Here is a 20584-nt window from a genome sequence, read left to right as displayed (position 1 = left end):
CGCTTGTACAAACTGTCAACCGTTTTCTTATAGCTAAAAATTACTTCCAGGGGAAACCCCCGTTTCTCCCTAGAAAACTTACAAGGTTTAAAATAAGAAAAAATTATGAAACTGATGTAGAGCAAACATAAAAATGCTCTTTGTGGTGGGTGCGCCTTCCTCTGATCATTAGTTGCTTAACAATAACTACCATAAAGAAGCGAGTTGTCAAGCTGTAGAGCTGTGTACACACGGGGGCGATAGGGGCTGAAATCACTGGGAATATGGTCGCAGGCGACTATTGCCAGTGATGGGAGTGTGCCCCGGCGATAAATCGCCGGGTGCGTGCTCCCTTTTTCAGCCCCTTTCTAATCGCTGGTCGCAGGAGCGACCAGCTGATTACCTCTGCGGCACCGCCGGCAGAGGTTCCCTTTCATCAGCGACCATCTCTGGTCGCTGATTAATAGGAGAAGCTGAGCAATATATTGCTCAGCCATATATTGCTAGCAATATATCTCCCCCGTGTGTACAGGGCTTAACTGACACAATTGGTTTGTGAATTTAGCTGCATCCGATATCACACACATAAAGTACCTGCTTCCTTGTAGATGTTCTATTCTTTTTAATGTCTCCGTGTGCAAATGTACTTTATATTCTAGATCAGGCACTCCCAACCTAGTTCCTCAAAGATCATTCTAGAAAATGTAAAGTTTGAAAGTGTGATTCATATATGCTAGTTGTTATTAAACCACAATTTGCTGTTTATTTTTTTTACAGCTGTTGAACATTGTAAAACCACGTAACACCATAAAACACCACTTAATAGGCATCCAAAAAATACACACAAGCACATAAAAATTACACTTAAAGTACCATTTAAAAAATAAATAAATGTGTTTGGACCAAACACAAGACTGCAGCTGTTCAGCTAAGTAAGGAGTATTGGGATTTAACATATTTAATTTGAATGGATGCTTTTTTTTTCTCACGAATTTGCTATGTAACATTGCAGTTTGTTTATCATCTGTGGATGCATTTATCAATCTATCACTTTTCTAGCATCCAGTCACCTTACAAATGCATAGTTTTTAATGACTGGCAATCGTTCATAGCACTTTGTAGATATTTTCCATAATGCAGTGATAAAGGTGCATTGTATTCGTTTACAGTTGCCCCATTCTGTCTGCCATTTAATTTCCTTTTTATACTCTGGTTTGGGGCATGTCATTACATTCTAACTTACAACAAAAGCACAATCTTGTTTTTTTTTATTGTGTAAACTTTGAGAACTCTCATCATTGTCGGTTTCCTTTAGTGTACCTTTTACTGAAGTATTGTTGACCCGGAATTCCATGTCTGTACATGTGACCTCTACAGGAGTTAAAGTCTTCCAAAGGGGCAACTAAAATTAATTTACATGTTTTGTCACCGTTTACTGTAGCGACTGACATGAGGAAGCACCAAAAGCCGTGACAGTGGTTAAAAATTAAATGGTTTCTGTAGGTTTTAGCCGTTGGTTACTTTGCTTGGGCAGATAGGATTTTGATGTACAGTAGCTTTGCCTCTTAATACCAATTCTACTCCGCCTTTTGCTCCACCTGCCATTTTGAAAGGGGTACATTCATTTCAAAAGATTTTGCCTTTTGCAGAAAAAAATACATTGTGGGCTCAGCTGTGCCAAGACAATGAAACTATTTTTTTTCCCATGTTGAACATGGTTTTTTTTTTTTTTTTTTCTCAGATTTACTGCACTATTATTTTTATACCTCCTTTTTTTCTGTCATGTAAGCTGCAGGATATTGATATTTGTTTATTTCTGTGATTATATTGCTATTTGAAAGGGTCACCTGGCTCAGTTTAACCCAACACATATCCAGTATTTTATCTTTTTTTCTTAAAGCCGCCTAAAGGCTTTACTTTCAAGAATTTGAACGATTACTATGATGTTTAAAATAGAGCAGTGCTTTATAGGTTTCTTTTATGTTTGAGGTCATCAATATGCAAAGCCATCATTATTTAAAGAACCCTAAACATGTTGAAAGTTTTAGCAGTCTGTTTTCAACTTATCTTCTGTTTTTATATCCTGCTTACTTTGGCTAATAAAATGATGGACCCATCAGATCATGGTTTGTTTACTTCCGCAGGATATGATTACTAACCTGTCCAGTCATATTCATGAGGACAGTGCTACATGTGCAGGCTAATGGTTCTTTTCATTACCCTGCCAATCATAGAGGAGAATTTCCAGTTAACAGAATTACTGATTTACTTTGCTTCAGTGCAGAATTGTTCGAGATGAAGAACTTGGTACTTTGATGTAGGCTTCAGCTTAAATTTTATGAAACAGGAAAGTGATTAATCTAAAGCTGAAACTTTTAAAAGATATGAGATGGTAAAATGCCGTAGATCTGCTTTACTCATGGGATTTGTCCAGCACTGCTTTAAAGTGTACTTAGTGCATGGTCTTATTATTTTAGATCTTTCATCCACCCCTTTTGGTGGAGGCTTCTTTTCTGTTCTTATAATTATTGTGTTGCAGCAGCTTCGATTTGCACTCCCCCCAAATGTAACAAACATTTCCTTGTGGATATAACCAGCGGAACTAGCTTTTCTATTCTTGCACATCAGATCTCAAATGAGATGTATTGCTAGCACAGCCCTGTGATTGTCCTAATATGGCAGCACCATACAATTTATTCAATCTGTCCAGGCAGTCGTGTGCAACACATGGACCTCACACATAAGGCTGTTAGGGTTTTAGCTTGTAGGTTTGCAGTGGTCTCTGATTATGAAGAGTTTAATGATGATTAGAAATCCTGCCTGATCAGAGCTTGGCTGTTGGAGCATTTAGAGAGACCCCTGCCATGCTTACATTATCTTTTCACATATTTTCTAGATCAGACACAGAAGGAAAGGAAAAGGGATAGAGGTATTTCTCCAATTGTGTTTGATAGAAGTGGAAGTTCTGCATCAGACTCTTATGCAGGTATTCTTTCCTTTCTTAGTTCCTTGTTCCGATTTCTTCCACACACGTAAACTGACGCGCAGGTGAAATAGCAAAGTTCATTGTTGGCATGAATAACTAGTTTGGAGGGGCCTGTGGATGACTATTTGTGACCTTTGCTCTGCTTTCATATATAAACAAATACCAAATTTCTGAAGCCTCTAATCTTGTGATGGTTGGGAAGTTGTCCTTCCCTGTATATTGGTGGTTCTGAATGTGTTGTATTCTTACGCTCTTTGGACACTTTCCCTTCTGTAACTGCTCAACTAGCAGGGCTAATTAAGAGAGTTTTTTAAATTCCTTTTATGAATGACATGTTAAACATGAGGAGTTCCAGTCCCCTCTTTATGTAAAACATTTCTGCAAAGTTGTGCAGAGAATTGGAAGCTACTGGTTGTCTGCACCATTTTGCATCTTGTCTGCTCAGATTTGTTATTTTGGAAAACTAAACCTGAATTTTTTTTAAATCATTTTTTTTCCCCCCTACATGACTTTGAAAACAGCTGTTTTGAAAATGTATTTTTTTTAATCTGAAGGCACAATCTGAATACATGTACTTTGACTAAATGCAGGTTCAGAAAAGAAGCATGAAAAATTGCCCTCTTCTGTTCGTGATGTTCGAAAAGGTATATTTTACATTTTTCCGTTATTTTTTTTATTTATTTTTTTACTTCAGTGACTAATTCTCTTCCCTCCCTTTCCACTTTAAAGGATTGCCATTGTTATGCAACAGTTTAATAAAGCATCCCACTTTTGAATAGGAAATGTTTCAAAAGCATAAACATGGATTTACAGTTTTATCAGTTTACAAGAATACTGTGTCCAAAGCATAAACTTATGTATTGTAATGTGTTCTTTGTAATAATTGAAGCCTATTTGTATATCTGTTTTTCATTGTTTTGTTCTGCACCTGTAAAAAAAAAAAAAAAAACATATTTCTTCTTCCACCACTAGTGGGCACTGGGTATAGCCTGTAGATTATAGATCAGTAGTCCCCATATTTTTTTTTATTTTTTAATGTTCTCTCCCGTACCCCTTGATAAGGCTTTTCGTTTATGAAAGTACCCCTCCTCTCAATTTGAAATATCCACAGTACTTGCGTGGAGTGGAAGTAAACAGGATGCCTATCCTTATATTAAAGAGTAGCAGTGGAGGAATCTGGCCCCTTTGTCTGGCTGCGTACTTTCTCTGGGGTTCCTCCACTGGTGTCAGTGCGGGGCAGATGATTGCTAAAGTCTGTGGACAACGTAGGTAGCTCCCAGTGGATTTCTGGTTGGTCAAAAGCACAAAGACAGTAATGACACTGCAGACAGAACCGGAAGTGATGCAACGTGGTTCATCTGTCGCATTGGGAGACTTCTTCCGCCATTACCAATATTGTTTTCAAGTACCCCTATCCAGTCCGCAGTGTACTCTCAGGGGGTACAAGTTTCCCAGGCTGGGATGAGTCTGGGCTTCATTTACTGTATTTAATATTTACTTCACACCAGCCCAAGCCTCCCTCTCCTCTATACCTGGCCCCCAGTTACAGGCTACCAGTTTCAGTTTGATTCCGAACAGAGAATGGCACTATTTTGGAGTTAGTGCTTCTTTGTGTCCCTTCAAGGCATTAATTTTCTTTTACATTTAGACAGTGAAAGGAGTCCTAGAGGACACCCTCACTGCCTCTCAAACTACCCCAAGCTCCAGTTGCTGGCTGCAGCACTGATGACACGATCAGTGACTTGGGCAGTAACTGCTCTGCATGCAGGGTCATCTCCCAGAGCTGCAGCTGAATGCATAAGGGGGACAGGTGTAACTGCTTCCTGCTGACAGGGAGCAACATAGTCGGGCTTTCACAACTGGTGTCGGAGACCACCCGCATTGCTGGCAGTGGGAGCTCCTGTGCTCTCTGCACCACCCACTAGACTACCAGAGCAACTTCTGGCAACCGGTAAATGCTAGTCTGCAGTGGTGGACATTTGACCTGGAGTCCAGGCCAGATGGGAGAATCAGTCTAAGGGCGATATGTACTAAGCCTTGAAAAGTGATCAAATGGAGAGTGATAAACCTACAGCCAATCAGCTCCTACCTGTCATTTTTCAAACACAACCTGTGACATGGCAGTTATGAGCTGATTGGCTGTTACAGAGTTTATCACTCTCCATTTTATCATTTTAAGCTTAGTACATCTGGCCCTTAGTCTTTTAGCCACTATCCCAACCTTTGGCATGCTCCCTTTCTGTAGACAGGGTGAGATAATCTTTCTACCTCCTGCAGAGAAATGCTGGGTGACCATTTTAATGCATGCATCAACATGGGTTGGGATCATTTGGTCTACAGCATGATGGTCGACAGTCAAAAGGTCGACATGTCATTAGTTTGACAATGTGTAGGTCGATAGTCAAAATGTCGACATGTTTTTTTTTTTACTGTTTTACCTGGATGTCAACACAGTCGACATGGACACAGTTTTAAGTGCACCGCATCCCCTCGCTGCACTCTCAATGCGTCGGGCACGGTGCCTCGATGTGCTCGGCACACTATTTTATTCTCCCACATGCCCTAGTGGATGGTATGGCATGAAATACCGCCTGTCGGGACATGTCAGCTCAAAATAGTGAAAACCCCCATGTCGACCTAACCATTGTTGAACTAATGACCTGTTTAACTAATGACCTTTTGACCTAGAACCATGTCAACCTTTTCCTATGTCGACCTAGACCCATGTCGACCATCATGCTGTAGACCAAATGACCGTATCCCCATCAACGTATATATGGAGAGTATTGGGGCTCCTGATTCCCTGCACTTAGTTTATTTAATATTCCAATATTTCTATATACATACATTTTATATTTGGATAATTGCTGCTCTTTATTGGTCACACTATAATTGACACACTTATTTCTCTGTTTTTGGCGCTTTTATTATATTCCGTGCATGACCCCATACACACAACTGTCTTAAAACTTATGTATGGGGGCATTCTTGGATTGCTTTAAAATGTCCTCCAGGAATACAGCACCCAGAGAGGATGTGCCCCTGTGTTACATAACTGAGTTTATGTACTTTCTCCTCAGGGTCCAGACCACAATGCAGAGTAATCCCTATCACAGAACTCTGTGCCTAGGGTGTGTCATAGCAACTAGGCTGCTTGAGGTTCCTTCGGGCACTGCTATACCACTCAGGCTCCCACATTTGCAACTGTTGAGCCAGCTCATTCAAGTATATTTTAAGGTTTGGCCTAGATTAATAGGATAATTCCTACTCAGATTTGCACCCATATGCCGTAGAGCCACAGTGGATGCTGTCCTTTTAGAAAGAGGCTGACCATGGAGTACAATCAGATGCTCGCACAGATGACGCAGCTAAGCGCATGCCTTCCAGCCAACACAGCTGTACTTCCTTTCTGGTTGTGACTTTTCCTGGGAATGCTGTTGTCTTTGCACCATCGGATGTTCCCAGCTTCTCTGTCCCAAAGGAATCCTTATCACAGTGAACGAAGAAGCACTGATGAGGGTAGTTAAATATACAATTTTAAGCATTAGAAGAGATTGTTACAGACTCCCCCCCCCCCCCTTCTGCATACATTCAGGGGCATGGGCTAACCCAAATAGAGGCTTCTAAGTGTATATAAGCAATTTGTTTTGAATTTATCTGCTACCTGTGGATAGGGCCAGTTGAGAATCCCCTCCTCCAGTTGCTGCTTACATTGCCTAACTTGTTAGATCTCCCTATTCCAAATATGGCTTCCTTTGAGGAGCTCAACATATAAGCAGCTGGAAAGCTTGCTCTAGGTGAACTATGCTAATGTGGGTTCTATTACGCACCCAGCCCTCATCTGCTTGGGTGGCTATGGCTAGTGGCCGCTGGACCAGAGGATGGTCTCAGTCCTGTGACTCAGGTGTTATTGTCCTGCAGCCAAGTTCGCTGACAAGCCTTCTGCATGACTAGGTGGACCTCTGTTGGGGTGGCTCAGCTTGTTAGGCCAGCTTCTGCTTTTCGTTATCTGGAATGGGGCCATTAGATATTTTGTTCAGATCCTGTAAAAGCACAGGCTTGTCTGTATTCTATTCGCTCTCTTCTGGCCTCCATAATCATCCTATTACCTCTGTCTGAATGGCACAGGTTTCTACACTATGCTCTTCCTTGTCCAGAAGCTAGAAAGCTCGTTCCAGCACATCCTTAATCTTCAGTCGCTGAACTGGTATCTGCAGCTCTCCAAATTTGGTTTGCAATCTCTTTTCCCTATCACCCATCCAAGTCCGCCACCAGTGCTTCCTTCTGGTTTGCGGTAAGGTCTGATCACTACCAATTTCGGCCATTATGATTTGGACTGCCCTTGTAACCTTGAGTTTTTATTAAGGTCAAGGCTGTACACCTTTGTCGCAGAGGCATTAGAGTCTTGGCTACTCTGACCCAGTCTCCTGATGACCATGTTCTACACTTTGTCCTGTGGATGCAGTATCAATCTAATTTTAATGTAGTCTTGTGAGATGTTACATTTCAGAGCTCTACTGGATTCTGGATTTCAGCAGGTCTTATTGCACATATTTTGTCGTCATCGGGTGTTCACCCATGTTCTTTGGTATCCACATTTGGCATGCTGGAGTAAGCCCAGGTCACTCCCGTCCACAACTGTAAATTTTAGCATAGTATAAAAGGTCCCATCTGCAGCTCCGACACTAGTTTTCTAAAAGGAGGAGTCACCTTCCTCTTTTGGTAACTCCGCCAGCCAATCTGGACATGACTGCCCTTTCAAGGTCCACCATTGATGCTACTCTTCAGGGGGAGAATTGACTCGTCTTGCCATCGCATTGGCCTTGTCACTCCTCTTTTCTGCTATTCCATTGTAATGACCTGCTTGGGCTACCTACCCAAGATTGTGTCTGTTAAACAAGAAATTTTTAGAGGAGAGGAAGCCTTGGGCCATTTGGGAAATAGCAACTATTTGGTTCTCAGATTCTTTTCCCTCCAGGGTATACCTAGTGATAGATCAGTGCCCCCTATGGAGTTGAAGGCTTTAACAAGGTAAAAACATAAATATAAGTATTCTCTCATTTTTTTTTTTTTTCTTGAAGCTCACTATGGGTGTCTGGGCATAGTATTTACGGAGCATAACCACTAATATGTAGCCTTGACATAAGAAATTTTGTCAAATTTGATTTCTTCGTTCCTATGTCTGCAAATAAATCAACTTAGTCCATTCAGCACTTTATAGAAATGGCAGTATTGGACAGCAGTTATATTGTAAGACTCTCCTCTAGTGCTTCACAAAGACTCCAACCAATTTATCAGTTGAACAGCATCAAGTACTTAAAAATGTTAGCACTGATTTAAAAAGCAGCTGCAGTCTTGGAGGTGCTGATTTGTCTGTATAACTTTAAATATCTTTATTAACATTGCATGGTCTATTTGTCATGTTTAGTTGAGCTTGGCAGAACCGGTCTTTAATGGGTAGTGGGCAAGTTCACTGATGCGTATGGGACTATGGCACAACAAAGATTCTTTAAGATCAAATTGTATAATAGGCATAACATTTTATTTTGTCGTTTTGTGCATTATACCCAACACATTCATCACAATATTTTGCAAGTACAGAACAAAGTCCACCACCATTTTGTAAAGGAAAGTTCTACTTGATTCACCTCAACTCCTAATTAAAAGTATTTTGGGGATTTCTTTTTACGATTAAAGCTATACAGTAATTTAACCTGTCAAGATATTTACTCCTTTTCATGGAATGGTCCTAGTGTGGAATCCCTCAGCAGACAGTGGGGCAGATGTATTAAGCTTTAACAAGAAATAAATCCAAGTGTGATAAGGAGAGATAAATGTCCAGCCAATCACCTGCTAACTGCCATGTTACAGGCTGTGTTTGAAAAAAGTCAGTAAGGAGCTGATAAGCTGGATGTTTATCTCTACTTATCTCCCTTGCATTTATCTCTTGTTAAGGCTTAATACATCTGCCTCATTGTTTGAGAAACTAATATTATCTTGCCATAAACTTTTTATTTCTAGTAATTTTCCTGAGTTGTGAGAAGTCGGCCATTGACTGCTGTTTTTTCCTGCCCTAGAAAACTGAGTTACTAATGCTGCTTTCAGACCGCATAACTGGCTTTGACCCTGTATTTGGAAACGTTTCCAAAAACGGGTCTGCCAGATAAAACCCCTTTCACACCGCAGCACTTAAACGGTATATTACCGTTTAAGTGCCGATTTTTTGACACTGGCAGACCCGTTTTTGGAAACTCTCCAAATACAGGGTCAAAGCCAGTGCAGCCTTCAGCCCTCCCCTCCGTGCAGCTCCCCCCCCCCCCCCCTCGCGTGTCGACCGAGAGCATGTCGACGCCCCCCGCGCATGTCGACGCCCCCCGCGCGTGTCGACGCCCCCCCCCCACCCCACCCCGCGTGTCGGCGCCCCCCCCCCCCCGTGTCGACTTACCCCGTGCCGGTACCTCCGTTGTGGACTGCAGCTCAGTATGCTCGGAAAGCACTTATGAAAAAAGTGTCTTCCAGAAAATGGCTGCCCCATAGGAAACCCTGTTTAAAAAAACTGTCTTCCGTATGGGGGGCAGCCATTTTCTGAAAGACACTTTTTTCATAAGTGCTTTCCGAGCATACTGAGCTGCAGTGCCGGGAACCACAACGGAGATACCGGCACGGGGTAAGTCGACACGGGGGGGGGGGGCGCCGACACGCGCGGGGGGGGGGGGGTCGACACGCGGGGGGGCCGTCGACGCGCGCGGGGGGCGTCGACACGCGCGCGGTGGGTGTCGACACGCGCGGGGGGGGGGGGGGCTCCAGTGCTGTGAATACTTAATGAGCGCTCATTAAGTATTCACTGTGCTGAATTTAGGACCCAGCTCATTGGCTGGGTCCTAAATACCGTTTCTGAGCCGATTTTTGCGCTAAAATACCGGTTCAGAAACGGGTAGGACCCTGCATTTTAACCGGTTAGAAAAAACGGCATTTTCTAACCGGTTAAGTGGGACTGGACCTTTCAGACCGCACACATTACCGTTTTAAAACGGTAAAAAAACGGCAATTTACCGTTTTAAAAGTGCGGTCTGAAAGGGGCATTATTTTTTACATAGTTACATAGTAGGTGAGGCTGAATAAAGACTTGCGTCCATGTAGTTCAACCTATGTTTATAGTAGCTAATCCCTTGTTGTATAGTATGTTCTGATATTTTAAAGACAGATTGTTACTTATTCATACCCGTGGATGTTTTTAACCAATAAATGATTATCCAACCTTATTTTGAACGTATTTATAGTGTCTACCGACACCACTTCTTTAGGAAGAGAGTTCCAAAGTTTGACTGTTCTGAATGTAACTAAATGTTTTTCTTCTAGATGAACAAAATCCTTTTTCTTCTCATCTAAACTCGTGCCCTCTCGTCCTAGATTCCTGTCTAGCAGAAAAAAGGGTGCTTGACAGTTCCTTATATTGGCCCCTGATATATTTGTACATGTTGAGCATGTCCCCCCTTAAACGTCTCTTCTCTAGTGTAAATAGTTCCAGCTTGCTTAATCTCTCCTCATAGCTTAACCCCTTCACGACATTTGACGTATATATACGTCATGGTCGGGAAGTACTTCCCGACACATGACGTATATATACGTCATGACTTCTAACTGTCACTGCGTCTAGAGACGCAGTGACAGTTAGGTGATGTCTGCTGTCCCTGACAGCAGACATCCCCCCTCGCCGCCCAGGGGGGGCAGGGGTGCCCCCCCCGGTCGGCGATCGCTGTGATTGGCTGTTCAAATCTGAACAGCCATTCACAGCGTTTCCTGTGTTACCGGCGGCTCAGCCGCTCGGTAACACAGGGATCGGTGGTGAACGGTGCTGTCAAGTACAGCACCGATCACCTCCGATGTGCAGCCCCCCCTCCAACCCGCCGGGCACTCACCCGGCAGCAGCAGCAGCTCCCCCGGCTCCCCCGGAGCGTCTGAAGCGCACGCAGCGCTGACCTCCTCCCCCCTCCCCCCCGCAGCAGCATCAAGCTGCAGAAAAAGTTAAAAAAATAAATATATGCACTGAAAAACTATATATATATATGTGTGTGTGTGTGTGTGTGTGTGTGTGTGTGTGTATATACCGCACCGATCGCCAGCCCCCCCCCCCCCCTCCCACCCGGCAGCCCCCCTCCCTCCCACCCACCCGGCTGCCGCAGCACCAGCACCCCTCCCACCCCCCCGCCAGCCGCAGCGCCAGCCCCCCTCCCAAAGCTGGTGACTAAAATGGGGTCACTTGTGGGGGGGTTCCACTGTATTGGTGCTTCGGGGGTCTTGCTAATGCGACATAGCACCCACCATTCATTCCACCACCAAAAATCACTCCTTCCCTTCTGAGTCCTGCCATGCACCCAACTGGTATTTTTTGGTCACACGTGAGGCATTGCCGTACTCGGGAGAAATTGGGGCACAGATTTTGGGGTGCTTTGTCTCCTTCATTCCTTGTGAAAATAAAAAATTTTGAGCCAGAACTGCATTTTTCTGTAAAAAATTACATTTTTTTACACAAAAATGCAGATCTGGCTCAAAATTTTTCATTTTCACAAGGAATGAAGGAGACAAAGCACCCCAAAATCTGTGCCCCAATTTCTCCCGAGTACGGCAATGCCTCATGTGTGACCAAAAAATACCAGTTGGGTGCATGGCAGGACTCAGAAGGGAAGGAGTGATTTTTGGATTTTGCAGCACAGATTCTGGTTGAATGACCCCCGAAACACCCATACAGTGGAACCCCCCCACAAGTGACCCCATTTTGCAAACTACACCCTTCAGGGAATTCATCAAGGGGTATAGTGTACATTTCAAACCCCCCGGGGTTTCACCAATTTTGATACAACTGAGCTGTGAAAATGAAAAATTAATTTTTTTTCATTTTCACTGCCCAGTTGTACCACAATTGGTGAAACCCCTGGGGGTTTGAAATGTACACTATACCCCTAGATGAATTCCCTGAAGGGTGTAGTTTGCAAAATGGGGTCACTTGTGGGGGGGTACCTAACTTTTAGCATCTTATGGTGCCTAGAAACCTACATTGTGCCTAAAAAATAATCTCATAAAAAGGAGGCTCCAAAATCAAGTAGGTGCTCCTTCTATTATGAAGCCTGTGGTTTGGTCACCGTGCACACTAGGGCCACATATAGGATATTTATGAAAACCAAAGAATTGGGGGAATCAATTTTTAGTCACATTTCTCTAGTAAAATCTACTGTGTTCCTTAGAAAAATGTATTAAAATTGCAAATCTGCAAAAAAAATGAAATTTTGAAATTTCACCTACACTTTCTTTTAATTTCTGTGAAACACCTAAAGGGTTAACAAACTTCCAAAATGCTGTTTTGAATACTGTGAGGGGTGCAGTTTTTGAAATGGCATCATTTATGGGGGTGTCTCACATACAAGTCACTCAAAGTCACATCATAACTGACCTGGTCCCTAAAAAAATCAGAGTTTGAAATTTTCTTGAAAATTTGAGAATTTGCTATTCATATTTTAAGCCTCCTAGTGTCCAAAAAAATGAAAATGAGGTTGAAATAATGATTGCAACATAAAGTAGACATATGGTCTATGTTAGTTATTCACTATTTTGAGTGGTAAGATTATTTGTCTCACAAGCAGAAAATTTAACATTTTGCAAATCGCAAAATTTTCCATTTTTTTACGACATTTTGGTATTTTTCACAAAAAAACACAGACTGTATCGACGAAAATTTACCACTAACTTGAAGTACAATGTGTCACGAGAAAACAATCTCAAAATCACTGGGATAAGTAAAAGCAAAAAAAAGTTATCCCCACTTAAGTGATACATGCCAGATTTGAAAAAAAGGGCTCTGTCAGGAAGGCAAAAACTGGCTCTGTCATGAAGGGGTTAAAGTCTCCATTCCCCTAATAAGCTTAGTTGCTCTTCTTTGGATTTTTTTCTAATTCTATGATGTCCTTTTTATAGTGTGGGGCTCAGAATTGTACTCCGTATTCGAGGTGCGGTCTAACCAATGATTTGTACAGAGGCATAATTACTTTTGAATCCCTAGTTTCCATACTCCTTTTAATACATGCTAGAGTTTTATTGGTCCTTTTAGTTGCTATATTACATTGAGCACTACACCCTAGTTTGTTGTCTATTTGGACTCCTAGATCCTTTTCAAATACTGAATTACCCAATTCATCGCCGCTTAGGTTATAACTAGCACACTGGTTGTGTCTCCCAAGGTGCATGACCTTGAATTTGTCCACATTGAACCTCATCTTCCACTTTCTTGCCCACTCGTCTAGATTGTCGAGATCATATTGAAGCGTGGCGACATCTTCTGATGATTTAATAACTCTGCTCGGTTTGTATCGTCCGCAAAGATGGATACATTGCTTACCCTATCCCAATATCGTTAATAAAAATGTTAAACAAAATGGGCCCTAGAACCAAACCCTGTGGTACTCCACCTAGTACTGGTATCATATTTGAAACTGCACTGTTCACAACCACTCCTTGTTCTCTATTACACAGCCAGATCCCTACCCATCTGCAGATATTTGCCCCTAATCCCATGTCCTCCATTTTATTTATCAACCTCTTGTGTGGTACGGTGTCGAAGGCTTTAGCAAAATCTAGGAAAATCCCATCTACAGCATTTCCATTATCAAGGTTTTTTCTAACCTCTTCATAGAAACCAAGTAGATTAGTTTGGCATGAAAGATTTTTTATGAACCCATGCTGGTTATAACTGAGTAAACTATGAAGGTCTAAATATTCCTGGATCCCATCTCTTAAAAATCCTTCAAATAGTTTACCCACTATTGATGTTAAACTAACAGGTCTGTAATTTGAATTGACTATTTTGATTGACTATTTGTTCCACCTGTCACTGTTTTGAGAATACAGTCGTTGGGTCGACAAGAGGCAGGTCGACATGCACCAAGGTTGACACATCTGAAGGTTGACAGTCAAAAGGTCGACATGGGGTTTTTCACTTTATTTTTTATGCCAACAGGCGGTATTTCATGCCCTACTATCAGCTAGGGCATGGAGAGAGTATAAAATAGTGAATTAGTGTACCAAGCGTAGCGAGGCACCGTGTCCGAAGCATGACGAGCAGACACGGTGTAATGGTACGGTGTCTTTGTGGACTGTGTTGACATTCGGGACAAAACAGTGAAACGCCCTGTCGATCTAACCCCATGTTGACCACCTGAGGTGGCAACCTTGATGCGTGTCGACCCTATGACCCATGCCCCTTTTACTTTTAAAAGTATTTTGAATATTTAGCATCTTAAACTATCTGGTTTCGTTTATTTCTGTTGGTGTTCAATACATTTATTTGGGGGGGGGGGGGGGGGATGTTATACTAAACTTTGATGAGGTTAAAGACATGCCTGAAATACTCCTTGGGTACACATTTACAAGTTGTGAAATTTGATACTACATGCAATTCTTAGCCAGTTGCTAGACTTTTAGATCACAAATTGCTCCTTGCAGTAACCTTTTATTTATTGGATTATGAATTTTTAGTGGCCCATTAAAACATATGTTATAGCGGAACTTTCCTGTTATCACTGTAGGAATTGTGGCACCACCTCTTAAATTTATCACATCTGTCGAACACCCCTGTATTATAGCACTGAATAAGTTTTTATTTTTCATTCTCTTGCCTTATAGAACATACCTAGACTATTTTTTTTCTGCATACATGTTTTTTTTTTTTTCACTTTTTTATAATTTTTCTTTTTCTGCAGAACGAATCAATAAAATTCGATATATTCTCCAGGATGCGCGGTTCTTCCTTATAAAAAGCAACAACCATGAAAATGTATCTTTAGCTAAAGCAAAGGTAAGGTTGTCCGAGGTGCATGTTACTAGTCTGCTAGATTGTAAGCTCCTCAGAGCAGGGCTCTCTTCCCTCCTGTTTGTCAATGCCCTCTTCTCACATTTCACTCACAGCTCTCCTATACTCAAACACTCAGTGACCATCTTTGTCCGCATACGCATCTCTATCATTGGCCACAGGCCTCTAGTAGTACATTGATTGAGTCCTCACTACTTATATTTAAGCTGTAATGTGTATTGAACTGTGGCGCTCTTCACCTGTACTCTATTTTTGTTATTTATTCAATGTAATACTGTTTTGTCTCCCTGTACTGTTCCTTTGTACGGTGCTGCAAACCACTTGTGGCGCCTTTTTGAAAATAAAATGTATTAAAAAATTTTTTTTAGATGAATATAGTATTTTAATGGCCAGGACTTTGAACAGTTTGTAACCCTATATAAGTCCCTACACATACACAGCCCTTTTGGTACTAGAGTCACCAAATGAAGTTATTTTCTTTACTTAGTTTGGGGTTCTTTAAATTCATAAGCATATTCCTTTTAAAAAGGGAAAAAATTGGATTGCAACTAATCGGATACCCCACATAATCTGTGAGTGACTTTTTAAATGCACTAATAGGAACTGATACAACTGACTGTGGAGTAGATTTATTAAGCGCCCAATCAGCTCCTACTTGTTGTTTTTCAAACCAAGCCTGTAACTTCAGTTAGGAGCTGGTTGGCCGGTGATAAAGTACCAGCCACATTATCACTTCACCAAGCTTAATAAATCTGCCCCTGTGTCCTTTTTGTTGTATGGTGTATTCAGTCTTGTTTATCTGTGTGTACACACTAGAAGTGAATATTTGGTAATAAAGACAATATATCTTACACCAATCTTTATACTATGTAGATCAAATATGTAACTGTCCATTTGTTCGTATTACTGAAGATTTTATAAATATCCATTATTGTAGGGTGTTTGGTCAACTTTACCAGTGAATGAGAAAAAGCTGAATGCCGCTTTCAGGTCTGCTCGGAGTGTGATTTTGGTGTTTTCTGTTCGAGAGAGTGGAAAATTTCAAGGTAAGTTTGATTTTTTTTTTTTTTTAAAGCTTTATCAGCATCCTTTTTGTAGTATACTACAGTGTGGTGGGTGCACTTGTCAATCCTTCATACACATTCTCCAAATGAAGGCACTCCACACAGGTTCTTTGCAATAAAGGCTGTATTCATTGCAATGTGGAGCTTTTGAATACAGCCTTTATTGCAAAGAACCTCTGTGGAGTGCCTTCATTTGGAGAATGTGTGTATATATAGTTGTGCCTTATGAATGAAGTGACTTACAGTACAAAGAAGTAGAGCATGGACGAGGTTTATGAAGACCCAAATAAGCAGCAGGCTTGCCGAACCCAAATATTTTGTGCTATTGTAATGATATAAGTGAGGGAAAGGGCCCTGCTCATTATGTTAGACCCTTACAGTCTAAAGTTAACATTTAATTTTTTTTATAAATTAAACTCTGGCGTGATATGCCTTATTAAATTTCTGTTCTGCAGTCTGAATTATACTGTAGATAAATTTAAGGGATTAGTCTTAGTATATACGGTACTTCTCCAGTGCTCGCTCTTCTCCGTGTTTGTCAGACAAATACTGAGAATTCCAAAAGCTATATGATGGGCCATTTTCTCATTGTCACCAAAACAGCAATAGCCCAACTTTAGAAATACCCTCATACCCAGTCTCTTCACAGAATTGGTCATAAAGTTTCCATGCCTTTTTAATGGACATCCGTAATGTTCCCTACTCCACATTTGCTTCCTCATTTAATTAAATGGTTTAGATGGCATGAATTAATTTGCAGCAGAGTTTGACTATTTGCTGTGAGTCATATAAACAGGCTGACTTTTAATAATTTTTGGCTTGATACCATGTCCTTATTTTCTCCCTAACCTATTCCCTTTTCTATCTTTTCTTTCCCCAATTTCCACATTTTAATGATTATATTCTAGCAATTTCAATAAAAACATTCATGGGAATAAGATAAAGGATTAATATTAGAGTATAAATAAAGCATTTTACCAAGCATAAGAGATTAAATAGTTTTTTGTTCACTATCCTAAGCTCGAATGTGTCCCTTTTCAGGATTTGCAAGGTTGTCATCAGAATCTCATCATGGTGGATCTCCCATACACTGGGTTCTGCCTGCAGGAATGAATGCAAAAATGCTTGGTGGTGTATTCAAGATAGACTGGATTTGCAGGTACTTAATTCATTGGTTAATGTACCAAACTAACAAGTTTATAGATATCTATATCATAAAAAAATTCCTAGAAAATTTGTGGGCCCTTGGGGACCCATCATTTCAAGTTTTGGGGTCTAAATCTTTTTGTGGATCCCCGACCTGACTACCCCCATCTTCCCACAGATTCCTTAAATTAAAGTTTGTCATAATGCTTTATCTATCATTGAGACATTCGGAATGGAAACCGTATCATGCATATCACCTCATCATAATGTGACTACACAGTATTAAAGTTTTTATAAAAGCTGACCACACTCCCCATCTGGCTTGACCGTGCAGACCTCTGAGACTAATATCCACATTAGTCCTCTGAGACTGGCTAACACATTACTCAAAGGATATGGTAGACGACTGTTTTATACTTATCCCTGAAGAGAAACCATGAATTGCACGTGAAATTTGTATTACTTGTGTTTTCATTTTTATATGCATTATTCATTTTCATTCAATAGACGTGAACTTCCATTTACGAAATCTGCTCACCTAACAAATCCATGGAATGAACATAAGCCAGTGAAGATTGGACGCGATGGTCAGGTTAGATTGTTCACTGCATTTAAACACTTTAAATAAAAACCATCAAAATAAAACCTAGTATCTACCTCTCTGGAGATGAGAAGAAAGACTGTAATTTGGGAGTTAAATATTGAAATATATTTTTTCTTAAATTGTAAGTTAATCTTCTACACTTGTTTTCTTTAATTTCGTAAATCACTCTGTGTATACATTGGTTTACAAAGGAAAACTGATTTCATATTTGAATGCAGGTTTAATTCGCATTGATGTCAATTGTATTCTTCCATAACATGTTTTGACCTCATTTTTTTTTTTTTTTCCTTGTACCCCATTAGAGCATTGTTTCCCAACCCTGTCCAGACGGCACATGAAGGGGGTTATTCAATAGACTTTTCGCCATTTTTAGGGCCAATCTTGAAAACCTTTTCTTAGGGTGAATCTTAAATTCTCAATGTAATGAAATTGCCTGTTTTTTTTTTGGGCCTAGGCAAAAAACACCTGGATCGGCAAAATTGCTGTAGTTTGAGCCTGTTGTTGTTTTTGTCCTTTTTTCCACCCCAAAAAATGAAAGAGATGAAAACACCCGCAATTGAATACAATAGCAGCAAAATAGATGTAAAAACTGAACGAATTGTACACCCCACTAAGCATCCATTATTTAGTTATAGCCATGCCTGAGTGCAAATGGTTAAATCAAAATAATTGCGGTACCGATAAAAACGGTACGGATGTACCTGATCTTCTAGTGTGCCATGAGGACTGTGGTTGGGAACCCCTATGTAAAGCTGTCTACACCAGGCATGTCCAACGTTGGCCCTCCAGATGTTTTGAAACTACATATCCCAGCATGCTTTGCAATAGTTTTAGCATTCTCTAATAGCAAAATTGTGGCAAAGCATGCTGGGATGTGTAGTTTCAAAACATCTGGAGGGCCAACGTTGGACATGCCTGGTCTACACATTAGACCAGGGGTGCACAATAATTGAACCATCCAGCTGTTGATGAACTACACATTCCAGCAGGCCTTGCATCAGTCTAAGCATGGCCAAATAGCAAAATGAAGGCAAGGCAAGCTGGGATGTGTAGTTCATCAACAGCTGAAGGGCCGCTTATTGCCCACCCCTGCATTAGACAATATGTAGTCAGATCTGGCTGAACAGATGGACTTATTGTTTTGTTTGTCTCCACTATTTAGCTGATTATGCATGCTCCTGTGAGTAGTCAGTGAAGTTTTCTGGCGGCCCAACAGGAAGTGCTGACAAGATGTCTTAGCCAGGGCCATGCTGCCAAATGCAATAATAATCACTTCTAATTTGCTTGCCTCTGTATTAAAACAAGTGCTTTGTTTTTAAGTGTGAATAACTGTTAATAATTTACAGGAAATTGAACTGGATTGTGGGACACAACTTTGCCTTTTGTTTCCAACTGATGAAAGCATTGACTTGTATCAAGTCATTCACAAAATGCGGCACAAGAGAAGAATGCATTCACAACCCCGTTCGCGAGGTCGTCCCTCACGCCGAGAGGCAACACGAGAAGTGGGAAGGTTAGAAACGTTCTTTGGACTGATAGTAGGCACTTGTGCTGGAGTAACCTGATGGACAACACAGCACACGTTTCGATGCCAGTGATGAAGAGCAAAAATCCTCACATCAAGCTGCATGGAAGAGTTTGTGGCTTCATTGAGGATTTCACTTGGGTCCTATTCCTTCTGTCTCCCCCATCCCATTCTCCCCCCAACCTCATGTTGCATTGAGTCCCAAGACCCAGCAGGGGAGGTTACCACTAAGTCATGGAGAGGAGGAGCTATTTAGACTAGTATAGTTCTGTTCATAATTTAGAGGAAATTAAGCAGGATCCTTCCTGAATGTGTAGGCAGAAACAAGTTTGAGGAATTAAATCTACTTGCAGAAAGAAAGTATGTTAATTTCTTGTTAAAAGCCTTTTCTTTCAGGTGTAACCCTGGATATCCCCTATCAGATATGGGACTTTTATAATGGATCAATAATGGTGTTGCAGAAGATGCCACCTCCTCTTGAGGAGATAAAGCTTAAAAATGTTGCTTTGTTTTCAAGAGGAGCCTTGTTGGGACTATTTCCATATGGCTTCGCCATGATGTGTTTAGAAGCAGATTGCAAAAAAAAATGTGATCTATAAGTATTATCGCAGTGAATACACCTTGCTGAGCTCCTGAAACCGTTTTAGTTTCTGTGGAAAGGGGAGCAAGTTGCAGTTGGAGACCCGGCAACAAACCAGAAAGTGTGGCTGTTGCTGTGTCTGTACATCCCTTCCAGATGCTGGCAGTACCTGTGGACTATATGTTGTAGTGGATCGACATGGTTATTTCCCACTGCTTTATGAACTTAACACCATGTACCAGGAAAAAGAGGGTGGTACTTGGTTTCAGAATTGGAGAAGGCTTTCAAAGAACTGATGCTTAAAAGCCCTTCAGCCAATCACCCCTTCCCTATTTAGGCTTATTGCATAAAGATAAAGCTTGCAGGTTTCTCCTAAAGACTGGATATGTTGGTTTGAAGGGGTGCAACTTGGGTATTTCGGTGGTAGGTAGAGTGTCTACTCCAGTGTTCCTATTACATCCTAAAAGGACACCACCGATTAGGTAGAAGGAAACCTGGCAGAGCCCCTTATTTCAGTTCTTTTACTTTTTTTTTGCTTTTATATGGACTGAGCACAAAAGAAGTTGTAAGCTGAGGTTTCCTTTACCCCTATGTGCATTAACAAGTGATTTTTTTACTCCAGTTTTGCAATGGACTGCAAAATATATTGTAACAGCACTACTACACCTTCTCAGGTCCGCCTTGTATATGTGCGGCTTACAACTTAAAATCGTTAGTGGACTTCTATATGAACTGTTGCTATATATTATACCGGTCATATATGCACTCTACAAGAAAGCGGTATGTTCCCTCTTTACACCAGCTTTAATTTTTTTTTGCTAATCTGATTTTTTTTGCTTT

At 41.1% G+C, this 20584-nt stretch overlaps 1 protein-coding gene across 3 annotated transcripts in view; it reads left to right on the top strand.

Moving 5' to 3' along the window:
- Positions 1–20584, top strand: part of YTHDC1 (YTH N6-methyladenosine RNA binding protein C1) — a 52417-nt gene that overhangs the window by 20881 nt on the left and 10952 nt on the right. The window contains exons 5-11 of one of the 3 annotated variants that reach the window (XM_083177720.1): positions 2876–2965; positions 3556–3609; positions 14716–14810; positions 15763–15871; positions 16931–17048; positions 17543–17627; positions 18986–19152. In XM_083177720.1, coding sequence (XP_083033846.1) covers positions 2876–2965; positions 3556–3609; positions 14716–14810; positions 15763–15871; positions 16931–17048; positions 17543–17627; positions 18986–19152 — 718 coding nt within the window. The remainder of the gene's footprint in view (positions 1–2875; positions 2966–3555; positions 3610–14715; positions 14811–15762; positions 15872–16930; positions 17049–17542; positions 17628–18985; positions 19153–20584) is intronic. The other 2 variants (XM_083177729.1, XM_083177739.1) reach the window with 2 other exon arrangements.

This window comes from Crinia signifera, chromosome 1 (genome assembly GCF_055691185.1).
Source record: "Crinia signifera chromosome 1, ASM5569118v1, whole genome shotgun sequence".
Classification (NCBI taxonomy): domain Eukaryota; kingdom Metazoa; phylum Chordata; class Amphibia; order Anura; family Myobatrachidae; genus Crinia; species Crinia signifera.
This window is presented reverse-complemented; position numbering and strand designations above follow the sequence as displayed.